This window comes from Drosophila subpulchrella, chromosome 2R (genome assembly GCF_014743375.2).
Source record: "Drosophila subpulchrella strain 33 F10 #4 breed RU33 chromosome 2R, RU_Dsub_v1.1 Primary Assembly, whole genome shotgun sequence".
Classification (NCBI taxonomy): domain Eukaryota; kingdom Metazoa; phylum Arthropoda; class Insecta; order Diptera; family Drosophilidae; genus Drosophila; species Drosophila subpulchrella.
The window spans coordinates 12,726,384-12,752,767 of NC_050611.1; the positions used below are offsets into that span (position 1 = coordinate 12,726,384).

At 39.6% G+C, this 26,384-nt stretch overlaps 2 protein-coding genes across 4 annotated transcripts in view; both read right to left on the minus strand.

The window, feature by feature from the left end:
- LOC119549368 (neurogenic protein mastermind) overlaps nt 1-26,384 on the minus strand; it is a 77,565-nt gene that overhangs the window by 16,416 nt on the left and 34,765 nt on the right. The window contains exons 1-3 of one of the 3 annotated variants that reach the window (XM_037857401.1): nt 13,218-13,392; nt 5,896-6,287; nt 3,306-5,396 (exon numbers count right to left, since the gene is read on the minus strand). In XM_037857401.1, coding sequence (XP_037713329.1) covers nt 3,306-5,396; nt 5,896-5,907 — 2,103 coding nt within the window. In that variant the 5' untranslated portion in view covers nt 5,908-6,287; nt 13,218-13,392. Of the gene's footprint in view, nt 1-3,305; nt 5,397-5,895; nt 6,288-13,217; nt 13,393-26,384 lie in introns of those variants that run through there. The other 2 variants (XM_037857402.1, XM_037857400.1) reach the window with 2 other exon arrangements.
- Nucleotides 16,144-16,718, minus strand: LOC119549372 (acylphosphatase-2). Its single transcript, XM_037857407.1, has one exon. The coding sequence runs from the start codon at nt 16,604-16,606 to the stop codon at nt 16,241-16,243; it is 366 nt and encodes a 121-aa protein (XP_037713335.1). The 5' UTR covers nt 16,607-16,718; the 3' UTR covers nt 16,144-16,240.

The window sequence follows — 26,384 nt, forward strand, 5'->3', positions numbered from 1 at the left end:
TAAAACCATTTTATTAAAAATAAATAATTCTGATTGATTTAAATAACAATAATTACTTGCTTAAATATTTTCTTTGAATAAAAATATTTAAGAAAATACTTTACAATCCCAATTAAAAAATGTCCAAAAAGTACCACCATTATAAATGGCCTGTCACCCGTCTGGGGGTAAGAAACCTCATTAGTAAAATGTTTAATTTTCCCTGCGCGTTGCTCCTTTTCTACACATTCTTCCACTTCAACTTTATGTTCTTACCATTTAATTTTTTTTTTTGGACCCCGCTTAATTTATTGTGCATATTCCAGCATTTTCTTCTTGCGCCACCGTTCTTTGTCATATTCATTGTACATTTTACACTTTGCTCGCTCATTTCTTGCACTTAAGAGGTTTCCCCACAACTTTTGCTCCCCCTTAAAAATATTATTGAGCCGAGAAAACTCGTTGAATCCGATGCTGTTTTGGCTTTTTGCAACCCCCGTTGCCAAATGCCTTCCGCCTCGTTTTTGGGGGCATTTTTAATGAGTCCTATGCAAATATATCGTTAGACTTAAGTGTGTATACGTGTTGTGTCTTGGCCCGATAAGCGAGCCAAAAGGATTCGCCAGGACGGCCTTTGATTATGGCCACCAGTTACCAGCCAGCAGCATCCACTGGGCAAAATCGCAGTGAGGGCAGAAAACTTGAAGCCCCCGAGGAGGAGGATAAAAGGGGGCGGTGAGTGGCTGGTGGGCAGTCTAAATAAAAAATTATAATAAACCCCGAAAAATTTCAATCTCAATCGTCAACAAGTTTTGCCTTCTCGAAAACTGTTTTCCCCCTCTGTTTTCTACGGCACTCAACTTGCTTCAACTATTTTCCTATGCAGCGGGGTTAGGGTGGTTAAAAGGGAAAAGTCTCAGGCAACCGAGGGTTAATGCATGAACGAAATTCATGGCAAAACTTGAGCTAAATGCGCCCAGGAAAAAATACACGGAGAAAAATGTTTATCATTTTAAGATGGAGATACAAAATATATAATCTTTACTATTTAATCTTAACTAGAACGAAATTAATAGCTTCAAAATAAAATCATTTTAATTATAATAAACTCTTGCCAGTTTCTCCCAGTGCAACTGACCAAAAATCGGATAAAATGCCGTTGCCGTGTCCCTTTTTCGACCAGGCCAAAACCAACTTGTCCTCTCTTTCTATCTCCTTTTACCTCTCCCTATCTCATCTCCCCTTTCTCATTGCTCCTTTCTCTCTTTTATGCTTTTTTGGCTGTTCTCTGATGAAAACTACTCAGCGACATGAAACTTAACTTAAAAAGTTTTGCACTTTCATTTTGTAAATGAAATGTTGGTGCTGTTGTTGTTGGGAAATAACAGGAAAACAATTTGGAGCGGATAATGAATATGGGTTAGGTTTAGTGCATACATATATGTAGGATTCGGTGTGTGAGGATGCATGTGGCCAGGGAATATTGCTTTTGCAAGAGAGATTCCCTTGCTTTTTGCCGGAAAAAGTGCCCCTCAAAGGGCAGGGGGCGTATACTGTTTGGGGGGAGGTTGTTGGGGGAAAAGCGGTGCAATGAAGTGATGAATGCATTACTATATGGATGAGTGATGACGGAGCTCAGTAAATGTTCATGGGCCCATGCACTCTGGGGCTGTTGCCAAAAATGCACAATAAATAAGGATCAAAAAGGGGCTCTGTTTTAGAAGAGGGAGTAAGGGAGTTTGGAAATGGTATAGTGGTGTTTTGTAACTAACGTGTACATATAGAATATTTGATACCTTCTTCATTTTCTCTCTCTATAGAAACTACTAGTTTGTTCAAATCACCAAAAAAGGTGTCTAGAAGTGGACTTAATAATATTTAAAATCTATATGTTATTAAGAAAAACTATGTAGCATACTTTTTTGCCATCTTTAAATTATATTTCTTATCTCTAAAATTTAAGGGAGTTTGGAAATGGTATAGTGGTGTTTTGTATCTAACATGTACACATAGAATATTTGATACCTTCTTCATTTCTTCTCCCTCTATAGAAACTACCAGTTTGTTCAAATCACCAAAAAAGGTGTCTAGAAGTGGGCTTAAAAATATTTCAAATCTATATGTTATTAAGAAAAACTATGTAGCATACATTTTTTAACATCTTTAAGTTAGATTTCTTAGATTTCTTATCCCTAAACTTGTTTGAAAAATAAAAGTAATATCATATTGTTGGCTTTTCTAAAAGTGTATTATTCATGGTAAATAAGACCATGTTTCAGTTTCATTTCAAGCTTAGTTTACTTTTATTTATTCACAAAAACCAATCAATCTTTTAGCATTTTCTCTGTTTGATTGTTATTTTCTAACTACGAATAGCTTTTGTTCAGCGAGATCTTCTAGGGCTTCCCACGTTTTCTTTTGCATCCCTTGTCTGGGTACTCTTAACTTCTTTTTCTCGCATTCTTACAGGTTTTTTCCCCAGATATTAAAGCCTTTTTCCTACTTAAAAAGGAAATTTCCATTCGAGAAAAACACTGAAATAGAAGCAACCATTGCAAGCCAAGCTCAAACCTCTTTTTGCTCGTGGCGTCCTTTTTCCCACCCAGCAGTGTTCGGTTGTCGCTCACGTAATGAAAATGGCGCACATGGAACTCGGAAAATTTGAGGGGGGAGAAAGGAGAGAGTATGGGGAAAGCGTGCGGCAGAGAGAAGGCCACTCGCTCGCTGCCGAGGACTCACTGAAGCCGAGCGCCAGGTCGCCGAGCAATTTTATGAACAGATGTGCGGTAAAATTAATGGACAGAGATAAACTCGGCTGGCGAGTGGAAATGGAAAATCGAGGGTTAAACGCGAAGGGAGAAAGCGAGAGAGCGAGAGACAGAGGGAGAGAAAACTCGGTGAGAGTGCGGGAAAAGCGGCCAAAGGTTCGTTTGCTCGGCTTGTTTGCCCCAACATGATTTATGATCCTTTCTCAACAAAACAAAAAAACGAGAAAAAAAGATATATATAAAGAAAACAAGCTGAGTGAAATGCGTGAGTGAGTGGGAAGAGCTCTGGTGAGTTTCACTCAATGTGGAAAAACAACCCCTAGGAGCTTTTCCGCTGCCGCTCTGCTGTCGGGATTTTCGTGAAAAGCTGTTGACTTCGTTACGCTGATAACTTAAATATGCATGGAAATTTACATACGTGTCAATGGCATTAAGTAGCGTTATGTTATTGGATAAGCTTCATCTGGGCAATGGTTACATTCGGGTGTTTATAGGGCTCTCGTTTTTTTCGGTTTATATATTAACCGATATGGGGAGTATAAAAAGGAAGGGACTTACCTGTATACCATGGGCTCCGCCACCCTGTTGGCTAATGTGCAACTGCTGCGTCTGCTTCATTTGCAGCGTTGTGGTGGTCGATTGTTGCTGCTGCGGTGCATTTGAGGTGTTGCCGCCGGGATTGGGATTGTTTTGCTGCCCATTGCCGGCATTGCCACGCTGCTGCTGTTGCTGCTGCTGCGGTCCACCACCGCCGGGTTGCTGCTGTTGCTGCTGCGCCAGATTGCCGGGTTGCTGGTTGCCATTTGGCCCTCTTGGCGGACAGTTAAGGAAGTTGGCCGCCGCATTGGCGTTCTGGTTGCTGAAGGGCGAGTATTGCTGCTGCTGCTGCAGTTGCTGCTGCTGCGGCACCTGTTGCTGCTGCTTGTTAAAGTTCGGCACACCTCCCATTTTGGGCTGCTGCTGTTGCTGCTGGTGGTGTTGCTGCTGCTGCTGCTGTTGCTGTTGCTGCATGGCCTGCTGCTGCTGCAGGCGCTTGAGATCGAAATCGTTTTGAGAGGAATAGAAGAGCTCCTGCTTGATGTCCAGGAAGCTCTGCTGCACATTCATGCCGGCTCCTGGGCCAGGACCCTTCTGGTGGAACTGAGACGGCAGATGTTGCTGCTGCGGCTGCTGTTGCTGTTGCTGCTGCTGCGGACCGTTGGGTCCCAGGCCAAAGTCGTTGGGAAAGCCGCCACCGTAGTCATTGTAACGACCCGGCTGACCTTGCCCCATCATCTGGCCATGTTGCTGCTGCTGGGCCTGTTGCTGCTGCTGCTGTTGTTGCTGCTGCTGCTGCTGTTGCTGCTGCTGCTGGGGGTTCATGCCGTGCGGCGGTCGGGGGAATCCACCCATGCCGCCCATGGCATTCTTGTGCTGATGCTGCTCGGCCATTTGCTTGAGTGTCTGGGCAGCCAGCGGATGTTCAGACATGAGATTACCAGAGTTGCCACCATTTCCCCCCGCATTCGGGGCACCACCTCCACCGCCATTGGGCCCATTGGGAAAGCCACCTTGATTACCCGGATTGCCGCCGCCGCCGCGCATCTTCATGCCCGAGTTGTCCAGGCCGAGACCAAAGCCACCGAAACCATGGCCCAAACCGCCCTCGGACTTCACATTCAGACTGTTGATCAGATCCTGGGCATTCGGTGGCTCCACCTTGATGCCATCCTCGGTCTTGATGTCCAGCAGCGGTTTCTCATCGAAGCCATCGAGGAAGCTGGGATTGAAGTCCTGCAGGTTGTTGATGAGATCCTTGAAGGTGTCGTTGTTCTCCGAGTTGTCGTCGCCAAGGAGATCGGGAAAGCCGGGGAACTGCCCCCCACCGCCATCCTTGTCCAGCGAGCCGAGATCGGGGAAATCATGATCGGGTTCCCGTTTGCACTCGACCAGATTGGCCAGATTACCAAGGGCGGACTTTTGTTGGGCCGACATCATGTTGGGGGGCATGCCCATGCCGCCAAGGCCACCGACTCCAATGCCCACGCCTCCAGGACCCGTGGCCATGCCCCCGGGTCCTCCGCCCCTTCCATTATTGCCGAGGCCACCCAGTCCGCCGCCTTGTTGTTGCTGCTGCTGCTGTTGCTGGTGGTGATCGCTTCCGTTGTTGTTGTTGTTGCCGTTACCGCCGCCTCCGTTGTTGTTGTTGCCGTTGTTGTTACCTCCACCACCGCCGCCGCCACCCCCTCCGCCGCCGCCCACACCTGGTTCACTTTTCACAGATGTATTGGTCAGCGCCTTTACAGTGACATTAGTGCTAATCTGCTGCGGTTGCGAATTTGCCGCCGATGTGGTAAACTCCAGTTGTTGAACAATTTCCACCGAGAATTTGGTTAGATTCTCAGAGTCGTTGTTGTTGTTGCTGTTGCCATTGTTGCCGTTGTTGGGGCCATTGTTGTTGTTCGAATTGTTGTTGTTGCTGTTGCTGTTGCCGGTGTTGTTGTTGCCATTGGAGCCATTGTTGTTGTTGCCGCCGTTGTTGGCATTCGAGTTGCCATTGTTGTTGTTGCTATTGCTATTGTTGTTGTTATTGGGCAACTTGTGCGGCGGTTCAAAGTTGTCAGGGCCATTGTCAACATCCTCCGCGGGTCGTTTCAGGAATTTGTGTTGCTAAACAGGAGAGAGGAGGGGAAAATTGCATAAATTGGGGATATTAAAAAACAAAATTCTGAAATATAAACATTCCTAACTAGATATTTTTAATGTAAAAATCACCTTATGTCTTATATAGATCAGATTGCATTAAAAACGCATTGCATTTTAAATATTAGTTGTTTTAAGATAGTAAAACTTAAATAATTATATATTATTGAAAAGTGGCATGCTTCTTAATAATATAAAATCAAAGCTCATATGTACATATTGGTAAAGTTAATTGCGACTTTTTCTTTGAAACAATATCTTTTTTTTTAGTAAATTTACTTTACCTCATCAAAAATTTCTATAGTAGGTAATATTTATAATTTATAAAAATCGACATTAACATCAAATATTCAAAATTCTAAGCGAATATTTCGTAGATATATGTTTGAAATTACTTTCACATCAATCAATTAAATAATAATAACCACTAAGCAAGTAAAAGCTCTTACAGTTCACCAAATCTTACCCAAATATTCATAGATAGTTCTTTTATAGCTCTTGCTGGCTTGGGCGAAGTTTAGTTTAGTTTTTGATTAGTTCAGACATTAAGAGTCGAGAGCCGAGATTTTGGAAACACTTCGATGATATATAGACACTGAAGTTTGAATAGTTGTAGCACGACTTCAAGACGCTCGTTTTGATAGATTCGAGCCGGGGGTTTGTGGGGAGATTTTAGGCTACAACTCGATAGGGAGAACTTTTCGGGCCAGTGTTGTGTAACGACGTCGACAGTGCTGAGCAGCGTCGAAAATTTATCATTTTGTTGGATTTACTTCGCGGGCGCATTTGGCTTTTGATTTGCTCTACAGTTTTCTCCTTCGATCTTTTGTTCTTTTGATTGAAATTTGATTTGTTCAGCTGCAGCGCGCACACATAGAGAAATTACACATAAATTAATGAAACACATGTACAGGCACCGCATATAATGCATTGATGGGCCGCACGATTCGATTAACACTCAACAACAATGGCAACAACATCGCTGACTTGGCAAGAGTAATCAAAAGAAATTCACTTGCAAGACGTGCAAAAATTATTGAAAGAGCCATAGCGAAATTTCATGAAAATCGCAAGTGCACAAAGGCAGTGGAAAAAAACATAACAAAAATGTCACAAAATGTATGAAAAAAATAGAATCACAAAAAATACATAGAGGTACACCGTACCTAAAAGCAGAAACAATAACATAAAAGGCAAAGACACTTCTAATCAGTGGCAGAACCCCGAAGTCGACTGAGAAAAGAGAACCAGAACACCAGAGTATCTGTGTGAGCGATTGTGCGCCAGTGTGCGTTGTGTTGGCGTCGGCGCTGCTTTTGCCTTTGTTTTTGCCTCTGTTCTGCTTTACTTCAGCGCTTCTGATACCCCTCAATCATAGAATCTAAGGGTATATGGTGTTTATAGGAAAGTAGGGAACAATCATAAAATACATTATGGTACTGAAACCTTTTCTTAAAAGCATTTAACTATTTTAAAAGATTGTTTTCTTTTTTTGTATTCAATCTGAACTTAGTACAAACACTCAGGAAAAGATCACACCACAGTTTAAAAAATAGCCAGGGTTCTAAAATAATTAATAAAGGCGTCTAAAAGTATGAAAGAAAAAGGCTAAACATCCATTCCATTAAAATTTGATATACATATTATAGCATTCTATAAGAACCCATCTTAAGATATTTCAAAATCATAGAAATCAGTATAGGTTTGAATATTTGTCACAGAAAATTTTTGGTTACCTTATATTACTATTTTTTGTAATATTTGGACTACATTTAAGCTTTTCCACATAAAACCCATATTAACTTATTAATATCCTCATTGTTCCCAAATACGGGATAGCCGAAAAAACTTTACTCCAATCATTTCCACTTGCTTGTAAAGTGAATATCAGCGGAGAAAAAATGAAAGACGAAGGCGAAAAAAGCAGAAAAACAATCACATTTAAATCAGAATGTGTTTGCTTTTCAGTTTTTATTTTCATGCCTCCGTGCAGGCGAAGCGCGCGCGACTTTTGCTGTTTATTTTGTTTTTAATTAATGCAAAATGTATACAAAATAGCCGCGAATAGGCGCAGCAACCAACACAATGACATGTGAGTGGGGTCGCGAGGTGTGCGTGTGTCTCTGTATTTGTAAATGTATCTGTGTGAGTATATTCAGTGCACACGATATAATACTTCAACGTGAAGAAGAAGCAGTGGACTCGGTTGCAAGTGAGCGGAAAGTTGCGAAATGCTCTGGATAACCGCAAGTGACTCGTTTGCGGAGTGTAGAATTATTTACCACAATTTTAAAATGTTCTGTAGGTCCACCTTAATATAGTGAAGAATCGATAAAACGGAGAAGATCACTTAAGTACTCAAAAATGAAGATAATAAAATGTAATATCCTATTATGACCAACTGAAGTTTCGACTATAAACACTTTAAAATTTTGTTAAGTTTCGAAAAATAAATTTTGTATTTGAAAATTTTAGGTTCTCAATTGGAAATATTTTTAAATTTTCTTAAGGGTCAAACTATTACAAATCAGATTAGTTATCGCTCCCAAATATGTCGAATCCAGCCGAATTATTAACGATTCCCCAAGGTCCTCTTGAGCTGCAGAGACCCCACTCTAGGGTTATCGATAGCCACTCAATCGCTGGTTAATCAATTACATTCAGCTGCAAAACTATCCCCAAATGAATAACAAAACGAATAACAGCACTCATTACGCATTCACATTCAAACACAATCTCTCGCACTCACGAAACACTTTCGCCTAATAAGTTTGTGGCACTTTACAACACTCGAAATGCAATGCACACAATTGGCCCGTTTCGGCCATCCCCTCATCTCTCCCATTTCTCCCCTTTCTCCCATTTCTCCCGCTTCTCTTCGCCATTTCTCTGTGTGTACTATCATTCGTTTCGATACACGCGCCAACACTTTTCCCATTCGCTTGGCTCATTATGAATAAATGACATTTCATAAATTTGTTTTTCCCTGTGCCCGTCTACTGCTTCTTCTTCTGCAACGGCCTACCATCAATCATGCCGTCTCTTTCACTGCCCTGTAACTGCACATCTGTTGTCTCTTTCGCTGGCTGTATCTGTATCTGTATCTGTATCTGTGTTTTTGGTATCTTTCGATGAAAACGTGACACAAAGAATGCAAACTTGCGTTGACCAAAAGCGGTGGGAAATTGGCAAAGGGAAGGAAAAGTAAGGGGTGCTGGACTATGTAACCTATTGCAGAAAGAGAGGGATATACTAAAACGAGAAAGAGAGCGGTAGCTTACACAATTTACAAACTTAAAAGTAATTTAGTTTTTTACGACTCCACTGCGGTAATAAAAATGTTTTGCCCTCGCCGTATTACCACCCCCATACACACACACACAAACCATCTTTTCCACCTATAACTACAGCATAGTCGTACCCTTTAGCCTCCCCCAACCCTTTCGAACCCAACCCACTCCCACCCACTCCATCTCCCCTAATTCCCCACTACATTTACTGCATTTACATTTATCGATGCGTCGCCTCCAACGTCGACATCCTCATCTTCGCCTTTGCCTTCGCCGTCTTGGCTTTTTTATGTCTCGCTGGTGGTGGGGCTTAATAACTTTGTCGGCGGGCCAAGTAAGTGTCTGGGTTCTAGGGTATACTGAAAATCGAAGGCTGGGCTCACTGAAGTAGTGGTCACATTGTGACAAGTTGACGGAAATCAGAGCAAAATGATCTAATTTCTCCTGATATCATCGGAACTTTTCAAAAATATTCCTGAAAACATTATTGTAGGATATGTGTGCAAGGGTTTCCTAAGTTTTTTTAATGTTTAGTGTATAGTACGCTTCAGTTCAAGGGTTGTAGTACCAACAGAATTAAAAAAAATATTTTTTTTTTCTAATCCTACTTCAACCGATTTCCACAGTTTTCAACTTCGTATATTTCTTCTGTTGGCGGGCCAAGTAAGTGTCTGGGTTCTAGGGTATACTGAAAATCGAAGGCTGGGCTCACTGAAGTAGTGGTCACATTGTGACAAGTTGACGGAAATCAGATTTGGGTTCTAATATCATCAAAACTTTTCAAAAATGTTCCTGAAAACCTCATTATAGCTTATGTGTGCAAGGGTTACCTAAGTTTTTTTAATGGTTAAAGTATAGTACGCTTCAGTTACAGAGTTGTGGTACCAACAGAATAAAAAAAAAAAAAATTTTTTTTATATAATCCTACTTTAGGCGATTTCTTCAGTTTTCATCTTCCCATACTTCTTCTGTTTGGAGCTTAAAAAGAAAGTCAAACACTTCCCAGCTTATGACTCGTTTTGGTATCATCGCTGTCTATCAGTCTGCCTCGCTCTTTGATATATTTTCTGTTTGCTTTACGCGCAAATGAAATAAAGCAACAGAAATTATGCCGCGAACCTTGACACATTAAAAATAAGCAACAACAAAAGCGTCAGTAAGAAGGCGTCACCCATCTCTTTTCCCCATCGTATGCCCCTCTCGCTTCCTCTCTCTAGTAAATTTTTGTGTGTAAAAATATATGAAAAAAAATAAAAATATGGAAAAGCTTCTTTCCACATTGGCGACCAGTTCAGTTTGTATGAATTTCGTTTTCATGATTCCAATGCATAAACAAAAGAGAGCGCGTCCAACGCGTCGTATGATTAATGCGAATTAGCGTCGAATCCAAACCGACACTCTCGGCCACTCAGCACCAGAAAAAAAATATATAGCTATATAGCAGCTAGCCCCAAAACGGAAATCGTCTCGTCCCCAGCAAAAAAAAAGCAACAGAAAAACACATCAAATGTTTCGTGGAAAGCCTTCGTTTTGCGTTCGTGTTGTTTGATTAGTTGGTTGGGTTGCTAGTTGCTAGTTGCCACATTGTTTGGTATATAGGTGCTGAGAGACAGGAACTGGAAGATGATAGAGGAGGAGTCGCCTCGGATTCCCCAGAAAATGGCGGTGGACAAGGCCACTGCGTAGCATAAAAGTATAATTAAGAAGATTAACTTTTTTGCATGAGCTGTTCACAAAATTAAATGCAGATTATTTGACCAAAATGTGCCAAGATTTTACCGAAACAATGGTATCACTTATGATTCATTCCTTAAAATTTAAGAAAAACAAACCAGCAAAGGTCTTATCACTGAAATTAATTTGGAATTTCCAAATACCATTAAAACAATGGGTCACATGTCATAGGTTTTGCCAGTGCATCTTTAAATTAATTTTAATAATTCACAAACAACATATTGTTGAAACTGAATTTGATACTCAAAAGTGAAAATAACCAATAACGAAAATTCGATTCTTAATTACAAAATATGCACTTATTTTGCACATTTTCCCCTAGCTCTCTTTGTCAACCTCTTTTTTTTTCAGTCACACTCTTCTGGCGCATTTTCTCCTTTGCCAGTGTGCCATCATTTATACACAACAATTAATTAAAAGTGTAACTTAAAACGGCCGCTCAAGTGTCAGCCCCATTGCACCACCCACCAAACACCACCCACCGCCCAACGAACGCCTCCAATTAATTCCTGGCTATTTTAACCATTTCTTACCCCATTTTCGCCCGACACATGCGGCGTATGCGTAATGTTTTGGCCTTGTTTAGCGTGCTACACTTTGCAGCCCTCGCTTTTCACCCCCACCCATCCCCCTTTTTTTTTCTTACTCGCATTACATTTTCCATACTATTAATTTTTTGCACATTATTAAAAAGGAAAATTGCGAGAGAAAAAATTATCAAGTGAATTATAAATCATTATTCAACTCATTTAACTGAGCTGGCCCAATGGGAAATTATGTTTGCCAAAAATTAATTAAACAACAGTAACAACAGAAAGAGCAATAAAAGTAAGATTAATGTAGTCGCAGGCAGCGACGTCGACTGAGGCAGAGGCAGCGACTGCGGCAGAGGCAGTGGCAGCATCAATTTCCGCAACGCCAAAAGGCTAAGCCAGATTTCTCGGTTTGGTTTCACAGTTTGCTTGTTGCTCGCTCAAAGGCATTTGTTGCTATTGCTATTGCTATTGCTATTGCTATTACTATGGCTGTTGTTTCGCCCGAGAATTCCTAAACGCTGTTGTCTCTCACTATTCAATTATACACGAAAATCCAGAAGCGTGGCAGTGGTTCTAGAAGATGCTTAACTTTGGGATACTCTAGAATTAAGGGGATTGTATAATATAGATAAACCTTTTGGGTTACTGTGTATTATATATGATTATATTTTTAAGACAGCCTAAAATATAGGAACTATTTCCTAAAACAATTACCCAAAATTACATTTGAAGTAACCTTCAGATAGATACATCCCTTTCAGCATAGATACATTTCAGAGATACATTTGGAGTTATTATGTTCTCAGATCTTTCAGCTTGGTATTGAAAATCCTAGTAGTGTGCCAATATTTTTTCTGTCACGTTTTTATATTTGAAATACTTTATAGTTATATCTAACCGAATGATACTATCTGAAACACCATACATATCAAATCCCTATATAAAAACCCGTTGAACAAATATAGCTAAAACATGGCAATTATACAAATGTAACAGCAGGTGTGTATCCATAGCCCCCGCTGATAACCATCGAAATTTGCATAATTCAAAACCGTTAATCAGCCCAATTGTTTCCACACTGCAGGCACACAAACCAATGCATAAATAGTATATTAGTGTATGCACATCTTTATGAATACGTAAGTGCAGATACACAATTCCAAACGTGTTCTACTTCATGGCACTGTGAGCATGCCCCACTTTTCGGTGAGGGCATTACAAACGACCAATTGCTCGCTCAGATCTGTTCCTCTTCTACCCTTTCTTCCCCCCCCCCCCCCCCCCCCCCCTCCTTTCTTGGCCACTTGTCTTAACAAAATGCGTAACACACACTGAGAAACACACACACACTCTCACAGTCACGAGGAGAAATCTTTGGCGAAAATGTTTTCTTTGATATTCTAGCAAGCAAGTAAAGATTAAATTTGATAATTTATGAAATACAAAATTATGCACAGCGAACAAAAATGCCCAAACGGATCTACTTCAATGTAATTAATGGTTTCAATCGACTCAAAAGAGTGGGAAAAAACAGCAACAGACACACACGCACACTTTTTGCTCAATTTTCCTCCTGATTTATTTAGCACTTTTGATTTATGATTTTTAATTTATGCCATTTTACGTCTTACGTGAGTCTCACGAAGTCTGCACCTAATAAATCTGCATTTGCCATGCACAATTTCTCGCCCAAGAACCAGATACGAAAAACCCGAAGAAATGTCAAATAAATAAATAGGTCTGTGGACAGGGGGATGAGTAGAAGATATGCTCGAGAAAACACAATAATATAGCTCAAGATCTGCTAAAATATTTCCATAAGAAACACAATTCGTGAAAAACTTTTTTGTAAACATAAAAAGGTTATTTCGATCGTATTAGATCTGTTGTAAAATTATTGTTGTTTTTTTCGAACTGATAACAATTTTATTTCATTTGTTTTTCCTATAATGTTAAAAGATTGTTTCTAAGTTCTGTATATATTGGCTGAATCACTGAGTTTGATAAAAATTTTTGCGTAATTTTTGGTTTCTCGTTTCTTTGAAACTAATTTGTAACTTATTATGTTTTCACTTTTTAGACACAAACTTTTTTAATCACTTGAACACTTTATTTGTTCATTAAGTTTAAGTGCATTTTTTTAGTATTTCTTTTTAATTTGTTTTCTTTTGTTGTATTGCCGAAGTCGTTGATGTTGCTGTTGTGTTTTTATCGCTGAGGGAACGAACCGCAGAAATTAAAAAAAAAGTACGCTCAGCTTTTCTTTGGCTAGTGTTGCTGTTGCTGCCGTACGGCTATTACTGCTGCTGGTGTTGCTGCTGCTGCTGCTAGTGGTGTTGCTGTTGCTGGTGTTGCTGCTGCTGCTGCTGGTGGCTCAGCTGCTGCTGCTGGTTTGTCGTGCGCCGTTTGGCAGTCGGTTGAGTACTGGCACGAGCCGCTGTCAGCGAAACCAAACGAACCGACTTCGACCGACGAGCGACGCCAGCAGCAGCGGCAGCAGCAGCAGCAGCAACAACAGCAGCAACACCAGCAAACGCCAGCAACAACACGACAGCAACAGCGACGCCGGCAGCGAGAAAGTTTGCTTTTTGCATTGTTGCAGCGCTGCGATGAGTGAGTATCTGTGTGCGAGTGGGTGGTTGGTGGTATGGGTGTTGCTGCGGGGGTGTTGCTGCGGGGATGTTGCTGTTAGCCCTAACAGACGGCTGATAAGCTGCTGCTGCTGCTGCTGTTGCTGTTAGCATGTTGCATGTCAGCTGCTCTCTCTCTCGCTCAGCTTTCATGTTGAAACCAATTCGTTTGTCATTTGTTTAATGACACAAATATTTGCACAAAGTGTTTGCATTTATGTATGCCGCGACAACCTGTCTTGCCCCTCCCCCCCTCCGCCCCTCGCCACCCCCCACTTGTGTTTTCAATTTCCATTTTGGCGTCATGAAAGTTTTCCCTCAATTTGTATTTGTGCCATAAATTTGATTACCACTAATAGACTAATAATAATCAAACTAATGATCGTCGTTTCTTTTTTGGTTGGGCGCTGGCTTTCGGGCAAATTGAATTCGCTGCCAGTTTGTGATGGCTGTTAAATTGGGTTGAGCCCACAAGGACACCAAAGGAAATCCTACCCGAAAGAGGGCCAACAACAAACCGAATGACAAACAACGTGAACAACTAAATAAGGAAGTGACACCGGAAACAGGCAGCGACGTCAACGTCAGAGGAATGCGCAAAGGAATTTAAGAGGGGGAAGGTTGGGAAAACTCAAGGGGGGTTACAGAAATCACTCAAAAATCGAGTGAGTCGAGGAAGAAGCTCTCTTTATCTCACATTTTTAGCTCGTTTACAAGGCAACGACACCGGCCGGCTGAAACTAGTTAAGGCCACCACCAACAACCCTCTTCGCTGGCCGTAGCCGCAGCCTCCCCTTTTTGCCCACGCCACTGCCTCCTTCTAACGCTTACAGCTTAACCTATAAAAATTCCGCAAGCGCAACAACAGCAACATCAACATCCACATCCACATCCACAAATGGGAACACTCCACTCTCCGCATGTGAAAATGTGAAAATGTTCTTTTTCAGCTCTCTCGGAAAATCTGGGCGCCTGGTATACACGCAACGAAGTTGCCAACACAAGCTCACATGCACGCACACTTTTCCGCGAAGCTGTTGCTGTTGCGGTGATGTTGCTGCTGTGATGATGTTGCTGCTGTTGCTGTTGCTGTTGCTGCTGCTGCTGTTGGTGTTGCCGCTGTGTCAGTGCCGTTCATTTGTTTGATTTTGTTGTGATTATGCGCAGTGCTTCGGCGGCAGAGCAGTCGGCTGCGAAGCCAGCGCGGGCAGAGGCGTCGTGGTAGTCAGCGACCCATGGAGGGCATTTGGGAGCACAACAGCAACATCACGGCAGCAACAACACGGCAGCAACTACAGCAACAGCAACAACAGGCGAGGGGCAACTGAATTCTCGCTCCAAGTTGCGATACACTTGGACAACTCGAAAATGTGATAAGACGTGCATGTGGCACTTCGATTTCAGCCAGAATCGGATTTTAAACCATTCTGGTTTATATCGAAATACACTACTTAGATATAAAGAGTTTAAAAAGCAAGCTATACACAGCAAAATCACATAAATGTTTCTCTTAAGGAACAAGATTACGAAGAGCATTACGATCTTCAGTCAAGAAGTTTATGTAGTGGTCAATTATAAAATCCTAATTCAGTACAGTGAACACTAGAATAAAAGTAAGCACCTGATTATTTTTGCTTCCCTAAGTATAATATAATATATATTCGTAATAAAGTATTTTTTTTAAATAGGGCTTCCTTAATTAATAATTAATAACTAAATTAAGATGCTGAAGAGTCCCTGACTTAAAACTTGTACACAGAGTCGAAAAAACAAGAACATTGTTCTTGAATTGAGAACATTCATTCTTAAAAACCGTGTATGTACAAATGTTCTTTTTTTGAGCTGAATGTTCTTAATTCTAGAACGAAATGGTAGGAACTAAAAAATGAAATGAGTTGATTTCGTTCAATTTTTATGTTGATTTTAATTAGTATACTTCATAAATGCAATCTTGCGTTTCTAAAATTCCAAAGAATAAAAATATAAAAATATTGCTGAAAAATAACAGTACTTATGAGATGCTTAAAATAATTATATATCAATAATTAAATCTATTATATTAAGACAATTTTTTTTTTAAATCTTTTCAAAAATCAACTTGTATTTAGATGGCCCCTCGATTTTTTCAAGATAACACCCCTTAACTATAGATCTCAATCTCTGCTCTTGCTAGGGTATGGCGATAAATATTTGTTGCCCTCTGTTGTTACTCTAAATATTCCGCATAGCCGGTATTGTCTGTTGCCTCGACTCTCGGCTGATGGCTGCTGTTTGTGTGTCGTAAAAACTCATTGCCAGTTTGGGGCGTCGCTCAACTGGAAATGTGGCCAAGCCGAAGCTGAAGCTAAAGCTAAAGCTGAAGCTGCAGGTGTCTGTCTAACCAAGTCATCTCACATATATATACACCTCTCTATATATACGAATACCTATATATTAAAAAAGTTGTGGATGTGCCAGCCCCTATGTAATTGCGCTGAGCATTTCTTTGTGCGGCTTAATTAGTGGCTGGCAGCCTGTTTTTCACTTTTGAGGTTTATAAATGATGTTCGCAACAGCAAACTCGGCTCTATTGGCAGCTCAATTTGAAGGCCTAAACAAACGGTTATAAACAAATAGCACAGTTACAATTTTGGTTCTAAACTTATATCCTCCTTTAAGTTGCCTTTTTTTGGGGCGGGAACGTGGTGGTAGCGAATCGAGAAGCGAGTGAAGTTGTGCGAGGTGATCTCCTTGGTGGGCGTGAACTCCGCACGCTCGATAATCGCCCGCGGACTGCCGAAATTCAAGAGCCAGAACTTCAGCTCGTTGACCTTGGGCAGGGTGCCCTCCAGCTGCCCCTTGACCGTGCCCTCGTCCGTGTTCATGACCCATCCGCGCACCTGGTTCAGTGTGGCCAAATCCCGGGTCTGCTTCCGCAGGCACACGCCCTGCACTCGCCCAAAGATTTCGAATCCGCAGGCGAAGATCTCGTCCCCCGGCTGCATCATCTTCCTTAATATTGTCTTTTTTTGTTTACCAAAATCTCCAATGAAATCGAGAGTAAATATACTAGTGAGAATTTCGTTAATTTTAGGGAATGTTCATTACAGAAGTATTGACAGTTCCTGGTCTTTTAAATATTCAAAGCTTGCCTTTTTGGGAGGTGCTTTATAAAACAATAGATCCTTAGTAGAAAAAACTCTTAGACCCTTCGAAAACAAAGGACCTATAAAATACGGTATAGATAAACAATAAAGGATTTATTTGAAAAAGATTATAAAGTAAAAGGATTTATTTTAAGATTTCTAAGGACTGTTTCTCGTCTGTATTTTTAACAAAAAGTAGGTTTTAAGCCTGAAAACGGATGGAAATACCTAGTTTTAGTTTAAAATGCGAACGAGATACGGGTCTTAGAAATCAAAAAAAAGAACCTTTTACTCTATAATCTTTGTCAAATAAATCCCTTATTCTTTTTTTATCAGAAAGATATATAGTAGATAATACCAAAAATTATGAATGTGCTGCATGTTAGAAATTGTGGAAAGTCCTTATACCAATTTTAAAACGTTTTCCTCATTTTTAATCATGACAATCAAAATACAGAGGTTTCATCTCCGAAAACGAACACTGTATCGAGGAGGGCGCTAATGACATTGTATCTATTGTATATCCATCGCATATAGCATATAGCATATCCCATATCAGCACGGGGGACCCATAAATCACTGGCCACACTCACACATGCGACGCCAAGTTCATCTCATGGCAATCCAATCAACTGGCAATGCCACAAAAGTTTGCAACCACCAAACCAGAGCCGAAACCCTCCTCCCCCCTTGGCATAAACTCCCTCGCCAGAGCCCATGGCCAACCCCCCTCGAAAATAGCAAAACACCACCTATGCGATGCGAACAATAACTAACGAGATAAACAGACTACAACATTCGGCGTTAATGTAAACGCGATTCTAAGGCAAATATTTAATACGATATTTATGGCTTAGGCACAGGATGAAACGGAGGGGGGATGGTGCCTCCCCAAAGGGAGAGAAGGGACATGAGATTGAGGTCCTGGGAGCTAAGGTATTTGCAAAAGAAGCCCGTGATAAATGACTACAGCTACAAGTACCCCTCTATAGCCCATGAATATTGGTTTTTCGAAGACTACATAAATTATATTTTTTTTCACAAATAAGAACAGTCAGAGCAAAGGTTAAGTTAATTTAGTAAAAATGTTGTGGTGAATTTACCGATACGAATTTTGGAAAGTCTAAATGAGTAAAAGTATCTATAGAATGTTTAAGATGTGCCACAGAAATCGCTAGGGTTTTAAAATCACTTTTAAATTTCTTTTTAGGTTTCCAAAAGTATGTCGTGACCAAAGGATAGTAGTATTTCTTAATAAATGTATTGTATTACTGAGTTTAATATATATTGTTGCATACTTATAGACACCTAAAAATTAAATTTAAATAGGATTTTAAAATCCAAATGTTTACTGCGGCATCCCTGTATGACATTTATTTTCTAGTCGGATATTTTTGAAAATTTTTAATAAACCTTTTTAGTTTTACCCATAAAAAGGGTTATAACATTAAAAATAGTATTCCCACACTTGGAAATAGTCCTAAATTTTGATATTTAAAAACAAAGTGTTTCGTCTAACCAATTTTTTACAAGAAACTACCACTTATAAAACCTTTTTAAAACATTTGGTTTTTTTTTAGGGTTTCTTATTTTCCTGTTCGACAGTAGTTTCAACCAAAGACAGTCCCATAGATTTCCCCCCAGCACTGGCCACTCTTAAGTGAACCGAGAATATGTTGAAATGGCCCTAAAGCTGCCAATTTCGTTAAGCGATTTTTAAAGTTTTCGCAAAGTGGAACCAAAGGCTTCCAATTTGGCCGGCACGCTGTGGCCAATCCAACTCGAACTCCGTCGTGTGCCCATTCAAATGAAACAGCACGAGCCTCGGGTTCGTTTTGAGTTTCAGGTTGAGTTTCAGGTGAGTCTCTGCCGCTGCCGCTGCCTTTGCCGCTGCCTCTGCCTCCGTCGCCGTCGACGTCCGTTCGATATTGTTGTTGCCGAGCCGAAGGTGAGCAAGCCAAATCAAACAAACCGAAGCGCAGCAAAATGTGGAAGGAGGAGGAGGAGGAGGACGGGTGGAAAAAATACGTTGAAACGCTTCAAGGGATTTCGCATGCCTCGGTGTTGTAGCTACGGGTTTAGAGGTATATCTATAGGTATAGCTCATGTTGTTGCTGCCAGAAACTGCGCTTCAATTGCGACGGCAGCAGCAACAACAACCAGTCGGTAAACAAAACTCGGCTTCTCCGAAGGCAAACTGCGTGAAGTGCGAGAAAGAGAGCCCACATTCAAGAGAGTGAGTAGAAAAGAGGGATCTTTCAGAACGGATAAATACCAGATAAGCCCAACTCACTGGGGGATTTATTACTTCAACAGTTATGAATATATTTCGAAAAAGGGGGATCCTTTTAAAAGAAATTATTCAAATTAACCTTATGTGATCATAATATCATAGTTTTAGGAAGACTTTTTATATAGCGCATCATAATATTATGTTTGGGATTCCAGATTTTTCAGAATACAACAGAATATACATATCTAAAGATTCTCCAGATCTTTTGTTTTCATTTTCTAGATACCTAAAAATATTTAAAATAGTGCATTTAAAATTTGTAAATTTCCTTATAGACCAAGAATTCCTTCATATTTTCTTTAGATTTTTTATCTTTCAGAACGTTTGGCCGCCAAGCTAAACGGCGCCAGGCGCACACGCACACAAATCAAATCAGAAAACAGGCAAAACACAAATAAGCAACAAGAACAACAATTAAATCGAATTGGAAATTAAAAATAAAAAGTACAGTACTCGCTCTTAACCGAGCCCAAAGCGTTTTCCCCACCCGTTTTCCAAATTGAATTGAAATGCAAACGAAAGCTAAATACTAAAATTAGCTTAAAATAAGTAAAGCAGACAGGGCAATAACAACAAGTGAATAGAAAATCAAAGCGAAGCATATAAAACAGCGATAATTCAAACGCAAAATGTAAACACTTCAAAGCCGGAGAGCGGGGAGAGCGGGGAGAGCGGTCGGAAAATGTAGGAAAAGCTGAGAAAATACAAATACAGTTGCAGAGGAAAATCGGAATAATAAGAGAAAGAAGTCGGATTCGTTTGGAGCAAGAAAAGGGGGAGTATTTAGGTGAATGGGGGGGTTTGAAGTATGAAGACTTGACTTGGCCTTTAATATCTCACTCACACACACACACACGCACTCGCACATTGATTTGTTTACGCAAATGACACAATTATTATTCCGTGCAGAGAGAAAATTTATAGTTGCTAAAAATATTACTGGATTAAAGGGGAAGTAAATGTCATAAGCTCTAGATTTTCAAGCTTAAAAGTATGATAATAATATTGAAAATTTAAATTTTTAAAAAAACTGTATCATTTAATTTTTGAATTGGAATAAATTATTGAATAGTTTTAAATAGAAATGTTGATTAAACCTTAAAACCGATTAAAATTTTTTTTTTATAATTTAGCATTAAAATTACAATTGAATGACTAAAAATTGTTTGTATATTTTATAAACAATACAATATTAAACAGAAATGTTAAAAGTCTTATTACTCAACTACTCTATAAAAAAATAATTTAAAGGGAATTCAAAACTGTTGATAATAGTTTAGTTTATTCTAGCTTGATAGTTAAAAATATGTATCCAAAATAGGGCTTTTTCTAGAATTTTTGCTGATTCCAATTGGATTTACAAATCTGTGACGTACGAGCATTCCAGAGAATCCACTCAGAGAACTGCTATACACACTCAATCACTGAGCTGCCCTACACTGCGTATACGTAACCCGTGATCTTGGCTTCGGCTTATCAAAATAACTCGACGATGATGCAAACATTCCAGTACTGGCGATTCCTTAATACTCTCGAAAACTTAGCTCAACTTACGGTTTTATCTGCACTTCATGCATATTTACACGAAACAACAATGCGTTGTTGGGTCAAAAAGGGGGGGAAACTCACCTGCAACGAGAGAAAAGGAGACAAAATACTGATTAGCCACAAATGCAGCGTAAACGCAATGAGAATGATAAATCAACTGGCTAAAAATACAGCAACCACAACAACAACAAAATCACGTCAGCGGCCAAATAAGGCAAACAATTGCAAAAATCTGCATGTCGACGTCGCTGCCTGCGTCGACGTCGCAGCAGCGTCGCAGTCGAAGAGCTAAAAATATTTCACTCGGCTCGCTTAGAAAATCCAAAATTAGCTGGCACGGCGTGCGCACAAAATCCAAAATGAGGGACATAAAATGAGGTACAGTGGTGTGGATTCTATTTGCTAACTGTTTAAAATTAATAAAGAAAATAGTCTTAAACTGTTTCCAATAAATGTATCTTTGTAACTGTGGAAAGTAGGTCTGTTTATTTTTAGTTGATTTGTTGTTTTGATTAGTTGATTTATTTGACAGTTTTCTCTAACCAATTATTAAGAAACAGTTTACGAAATTACATAGGGATGGGGGGATTTAAGCCAAGTGATTATTCCTGTAAGGAAAATAGTTTGCCTATTAAAAGAAATTAATTAAATGGGGAGAAAGGGACTAATAAAACTGCCAAAACTATTATTACATGTTATGTGAATTCGTTTAAAACCATATTTAACTAGTTTAAAACAATTTTCAAAATTTGTTTAATGTTTGAATAATTATATTATGCTTTAACTATCAGCATTTGGAAAATGTTCTCACTAAGAACTTCTTAGACAAATTGACAATCAACTGATTAGTGTGTATAGATATTGTATTTCCGTAACTGTTTGATATTTCTAAATTCCACCCACTGTGCGGCGTTTGTGGCGTCACCGTTGAGCGAAGGCAGAGGCAGTGGCTGCGACGTCGACGCCGACGCCGACAGCGTGCGACAGCAGGTTGGCAGAAAGTCTGCCACTGATAACGGGAAATGGCATGCCAGCAACAGCGGCAGCGAAAGCACCAACAATAAGGAGAGCCATCGACATTCTCTCACTCTCTTTCTCCTACTCTTGCCTTGCCGGCTCCCCACTCACTTACACCAGCACTCACTCGTTGGGGCTCGCTCTCTCTCTCTCCCTTCCTCGCTGGCTCGCTCGCGGTGGCCATGTCTTCCATGCTCTCGTGGCTGGCAACGCTCACGCCAAAATAAACAAAACAAATGTAAAGTGCGCCCCCTTTAGCAATGTAGTGTACACTGGGAAAAACCATTTTAAATTTAAATTTTATTTTATTTTATGATATGATAGCAATACTTTGGTATCTATAAAAAACAATTGGTATACGTATATCAAATTAAAAAGTATCTATGTATTTGCTTTTTCAAGATCATTTAATATTATATTAAGACCAAGGAAGACCCTTAAAAGCATGCTCTAAAAATGTTAATTTGATTTTCCCATACATCATTTTTTGTTGCCTACTTCAAGGTAAAATGTATTGTTTTGAAAAACGTTTTATTACATTCAGATTTTTGTAAAATCCATAAGATTTTCCCAAGTGTATGACAAAAGCGAGCGCAGGGCCTACATGCTACCCCACCAAAAACACCCAACCACCTAGGACAAGCCATGAAAATAAATATGTGGGCATAACAAAAATGAAAATTGTACGCGAAATGTGCCGCAAATGGCAGCAGATTTGCCATTAAAATTTACAAAGGCTCTTTCTCCCTGTTTCGGGAAACGAGTGGAAACCCGAGAGATTGGGGGGGGGGGGGGGGGAGTGGGGCGGAAGACAGGGAAATGGAGAGAAATGAAAACATAGACAAACAGTCGGAGGTAAAGCGAATCAAAACAAAACAAAACAAAGGAAACATCACAAAAACAAGCCAAGCAATCGCCCTGACTAAGTGACTCCTTGCCTCTCTTTCCAACCCACACCATCGTTCTCTCTCGCACCTTCTGCTAGGCTGTTAAGTAACAGCTGTAAATTAACAGCGAGCGTTTTTAGAACGAGCAATTAAAGCTGTAATAAAGCAATTAGAGGTACAATTACCCAAAGTTCGTCCAATTTGTGAGAAACAAAAAAAAACACAGAGTAAACAAGGAATATTTAGAAGGAAAAATACTTTTAAATTTTGAAACTTTTTAAATACAGCAACAATTTAACAAATATGTTTAAAATTAATAACTCAGTATTCCTTCTTTATAGTGACAATTCATCATCAATATTTAACACCTATTGGCTGTGATATATTTTTGTATTTTAATAAATCAGCTAAGACATTACACATACGCAGTGTGGACCAATGGCTAACCGTATTGGAAAAATTGCATTCTGTTTTGCTGTTGTCAAGCTCTGAAAGCCCCGCATATGTTTTGTAAATTAATTAAAAGTTTTTATGCACGCGTGAAATGTTTAAATAAATCATTCACAGTGACAAAAACAACATTTTTTTGGTTTAATATAAATTATACAGTTTGACATAATTTTTTTTTTTAATTTAAATATCCATGTAAATATTGGTGGGCATCACAAAAAGTGGTAATATTATACTGGCTAAATGACAGCGGCAGTGCTGACAATACCAATTAGCCTCTCGGTCAGGACAAGTTGGCCAATAGATGACACGAACAGACCACAAGGGAAAACGGAAGTAGAAAATATGGTGTGAGCGAATGAATTGAAAGCTTTAATTAACAGTGCCAACTGTTAATAAAAATGTTTGGTAAATGGACTACTTTTTAAGAGTAAACTATGATACAGAATTTTAATTAATAGCAGTCAAACTAAAATAATATGGAAAACATATAAATTACAAAACTTATAACATATGTTCTCCATTACTAGCATTACGTATACGCAAAGTAAGCCACAATTAAGTTTGTAATGTCAGGGTTTTTGGTAAAATATTTATATGAAGTGAAAGCCTAAATTCTTTTTATTTAGAATAGTTATTTTAAAAAAATATATTTATGGGTATCCCAATTTCTGCAGGCTAAATACTCTTTGTAAAGCCTATTTTATGCAATTTCTGCTCGATTTCATTTCCTTTTGTTTTTCTTTTGGTCTTCATTTTGACGGCAACGATTTGCAATCAACTTAATTGAATTTTGTTTTGATGCAATGACGAAGGCACAGTGGAAAGATGGGTGGAAAAGTGGGGTGGCAGCGGGAAAGGGTTGTCACGCCTTCTCTGCAATTGTCTTAGCTGCTTGTCGTCAAGTGGATTTGCTAGTGGAGAACCTTGTAGTTGTTATTGCTCTTGCCTTTGTTGTTGGACGATATTCAATTAAGCGACATCGTCGACGTCGCCATTTAACGAAATGAAATTTTCACTCTATTTATTTATTTTGCCTCAGTGTGAACTTTTGTTTGTTTATGTCAACGCACTGCGGAATAACAACAATAAAATCAGTTAATTCGATCAGCGAAGGTTGAGGTGGGTTAAGAGATGCGTGGGTTAAGGGTGGGGTGTGTGTGGTATAAGTGGGTTAAACTGGGTGGGGGGGGAGGTGGTGTGGGAGGCAATTAACAGAATCCAGGCAGGCAAATTTTCACAATTTTTCGTCAATAATTGAGCAAGGAAAGCGGGCAGACAATCTCGTGTCCAGGACATGCGCACTTAAGCCAGAAACTTAAAGCCAGGCCACAAATTGCACAGGATGGGGGTGGAGGGTTTTGTTGGTTTGTGAGGGGTGAGGGAGGGGGGTGGGGGAGGGGGGTTATGGGGTGGGGGTGACAGCAGACCGACTGTTGTCCCTTGTAAATGGCACCCACACACGAAGCGAAGGTGGCCGAGGGGATTGCCTCGAATGCCGAATACCGTTAAGATTGTTACCAAAATACAAAAACTTGGGATAAGGATAGTTGCCAAATGGAAAAGGGGGGATTAACCATTTGAGGGTGCACAGAGAAAAATTAAGCTAGTAAAAGAAACAGAACAAAAAATACTATAAAATACCCAACAAAGTTTAAGAATAATCAAAAATAAAAGAATCAGTCATTACTTACACTCACAGTTGAAAATTATTTTAAGCTTGTTTTTTTCCAGGCTTTTGATTTCGTTGTTTTTAAATAACAATAGATATTTTATATTCACCCACAAAGATTAACCTAGAAACCATACATAATAGAAGACAAGAAACAAACAAAATTGTTTAAACAAGTTGCTATATGACTTTTAGTTCAAGTGAGAGCGAATTACCCATTCTTATATACATATTTAGTACTACGAAATTTGGTAAAAATTTACAGTGTAACATCACATTTAATCCAAATTTTCGGCCGGTGCAAAATCATGCGGCATATGCCACAAAATTGTGCAACGTGCTGCTTTCTCGCCCTTTCTCTCAGCTAATGTAGACAAATTTTTATCGCCTGCTAAAGTTTTGTGGGAAATTTGCTTTTTTCTTCGGATGCCAAACCCTCGGGGGAGGGTTTTTCGGTAGGTGGCAGGATGGCATACGGATATCTCTTGGCACAAGGGGTAGCAGACGATTTTGTGCTTGTTGACGCTAAATAGGCTCGTTTCTCTGCCGTTAATAATAATAGTTATGATTATGATGATGACGACACTGACGATGGGCCGAGATGATGCGAAAGTGTTGATAAAACACGATGGATAACACAACGATTAGGGGAGTGGTGGGAGAACTGAGCTGAGATCCAAAGGGGCTCAATCAGAGCTTTGAATTTAGCAGGACATCCTAAAGTTACTGATGACAGGACACCAGGGGTTTCGAGTCAAGAGAAAGTGTCAACGGGTTGGAAAATTGCTGCGATACAAGGGCATAAACCAAATTAGAGGACGATGAAGATGGGATTTAACATAATTTTAGCTGAATTTTGTATAACTTCTTGCATATTTTATCTTTTATGAACACACTCAAAAATGTATTCGCCCTGAATGTTATAAATTTTGAATGAGCTCCTAAAGAACATTTTTTCAAATAACAATTTTAAAGTTTAACTTATAAAATCATAGAGAGCTTATCGAAATAAACGCTTATAATTGTTATGAAAATTTAAAATATGTGCCTTAGTTAACATCTATAAACCTTCACAGAGAAAAATCTGACGTTCTTATCTGAGTTGAAAATGTTCTTAAAAATAAAACGAAATTTTTAAGTTAAAAATGTTTTTATTTTGCTTGAAACAAGTTGAAATGGCGGTATTTATGTACATTGTATATGTCAACAAATAAACTATTAGTTGAGTCCGTAGAGTAACTTATCTAAAAGTTGTTAAGTAAACTCAATTTAACTTTTCTTTTCTCACCATTTTGTTCCAATATTGAAAACATTGATATCACATTGATACACGGTTTTCAAGAACGAATTTTCTCAATTCAAGAACAATGTTCTTGGATATTTCTCTCTGTGTTTAAGTTTTCATTCTAATATATTTAAAAGTAATAATTTTATTAGAGTGAATTCTTTTTACCAAGGCAAATATCTGTCCCAAAATGAGGACAACCGAAACAGAAATATCTTCGCACCCGTAATTCCTCCACTTGCAACTCAATGAAGCATTTGTAAATTGTTTAAACAAATCCTGCTCCTTTTCCTCCTTGAGCTCCTAATCACCAGCAAACAAAAGTCAAATCAGAAGCGAGGCCCAGGGAAAAGATTGAAACCGCATGGCAGTGGGTGGGGGTGGGGGCTAAGAGTGGGAAAGTTGGGAAATGGAAAACGGGAGGAAAACTGGAGAGAGAGTGCAGCTAACAAGCAAAACGTCAACGGCGAGCCTGACGAGAGCGACAA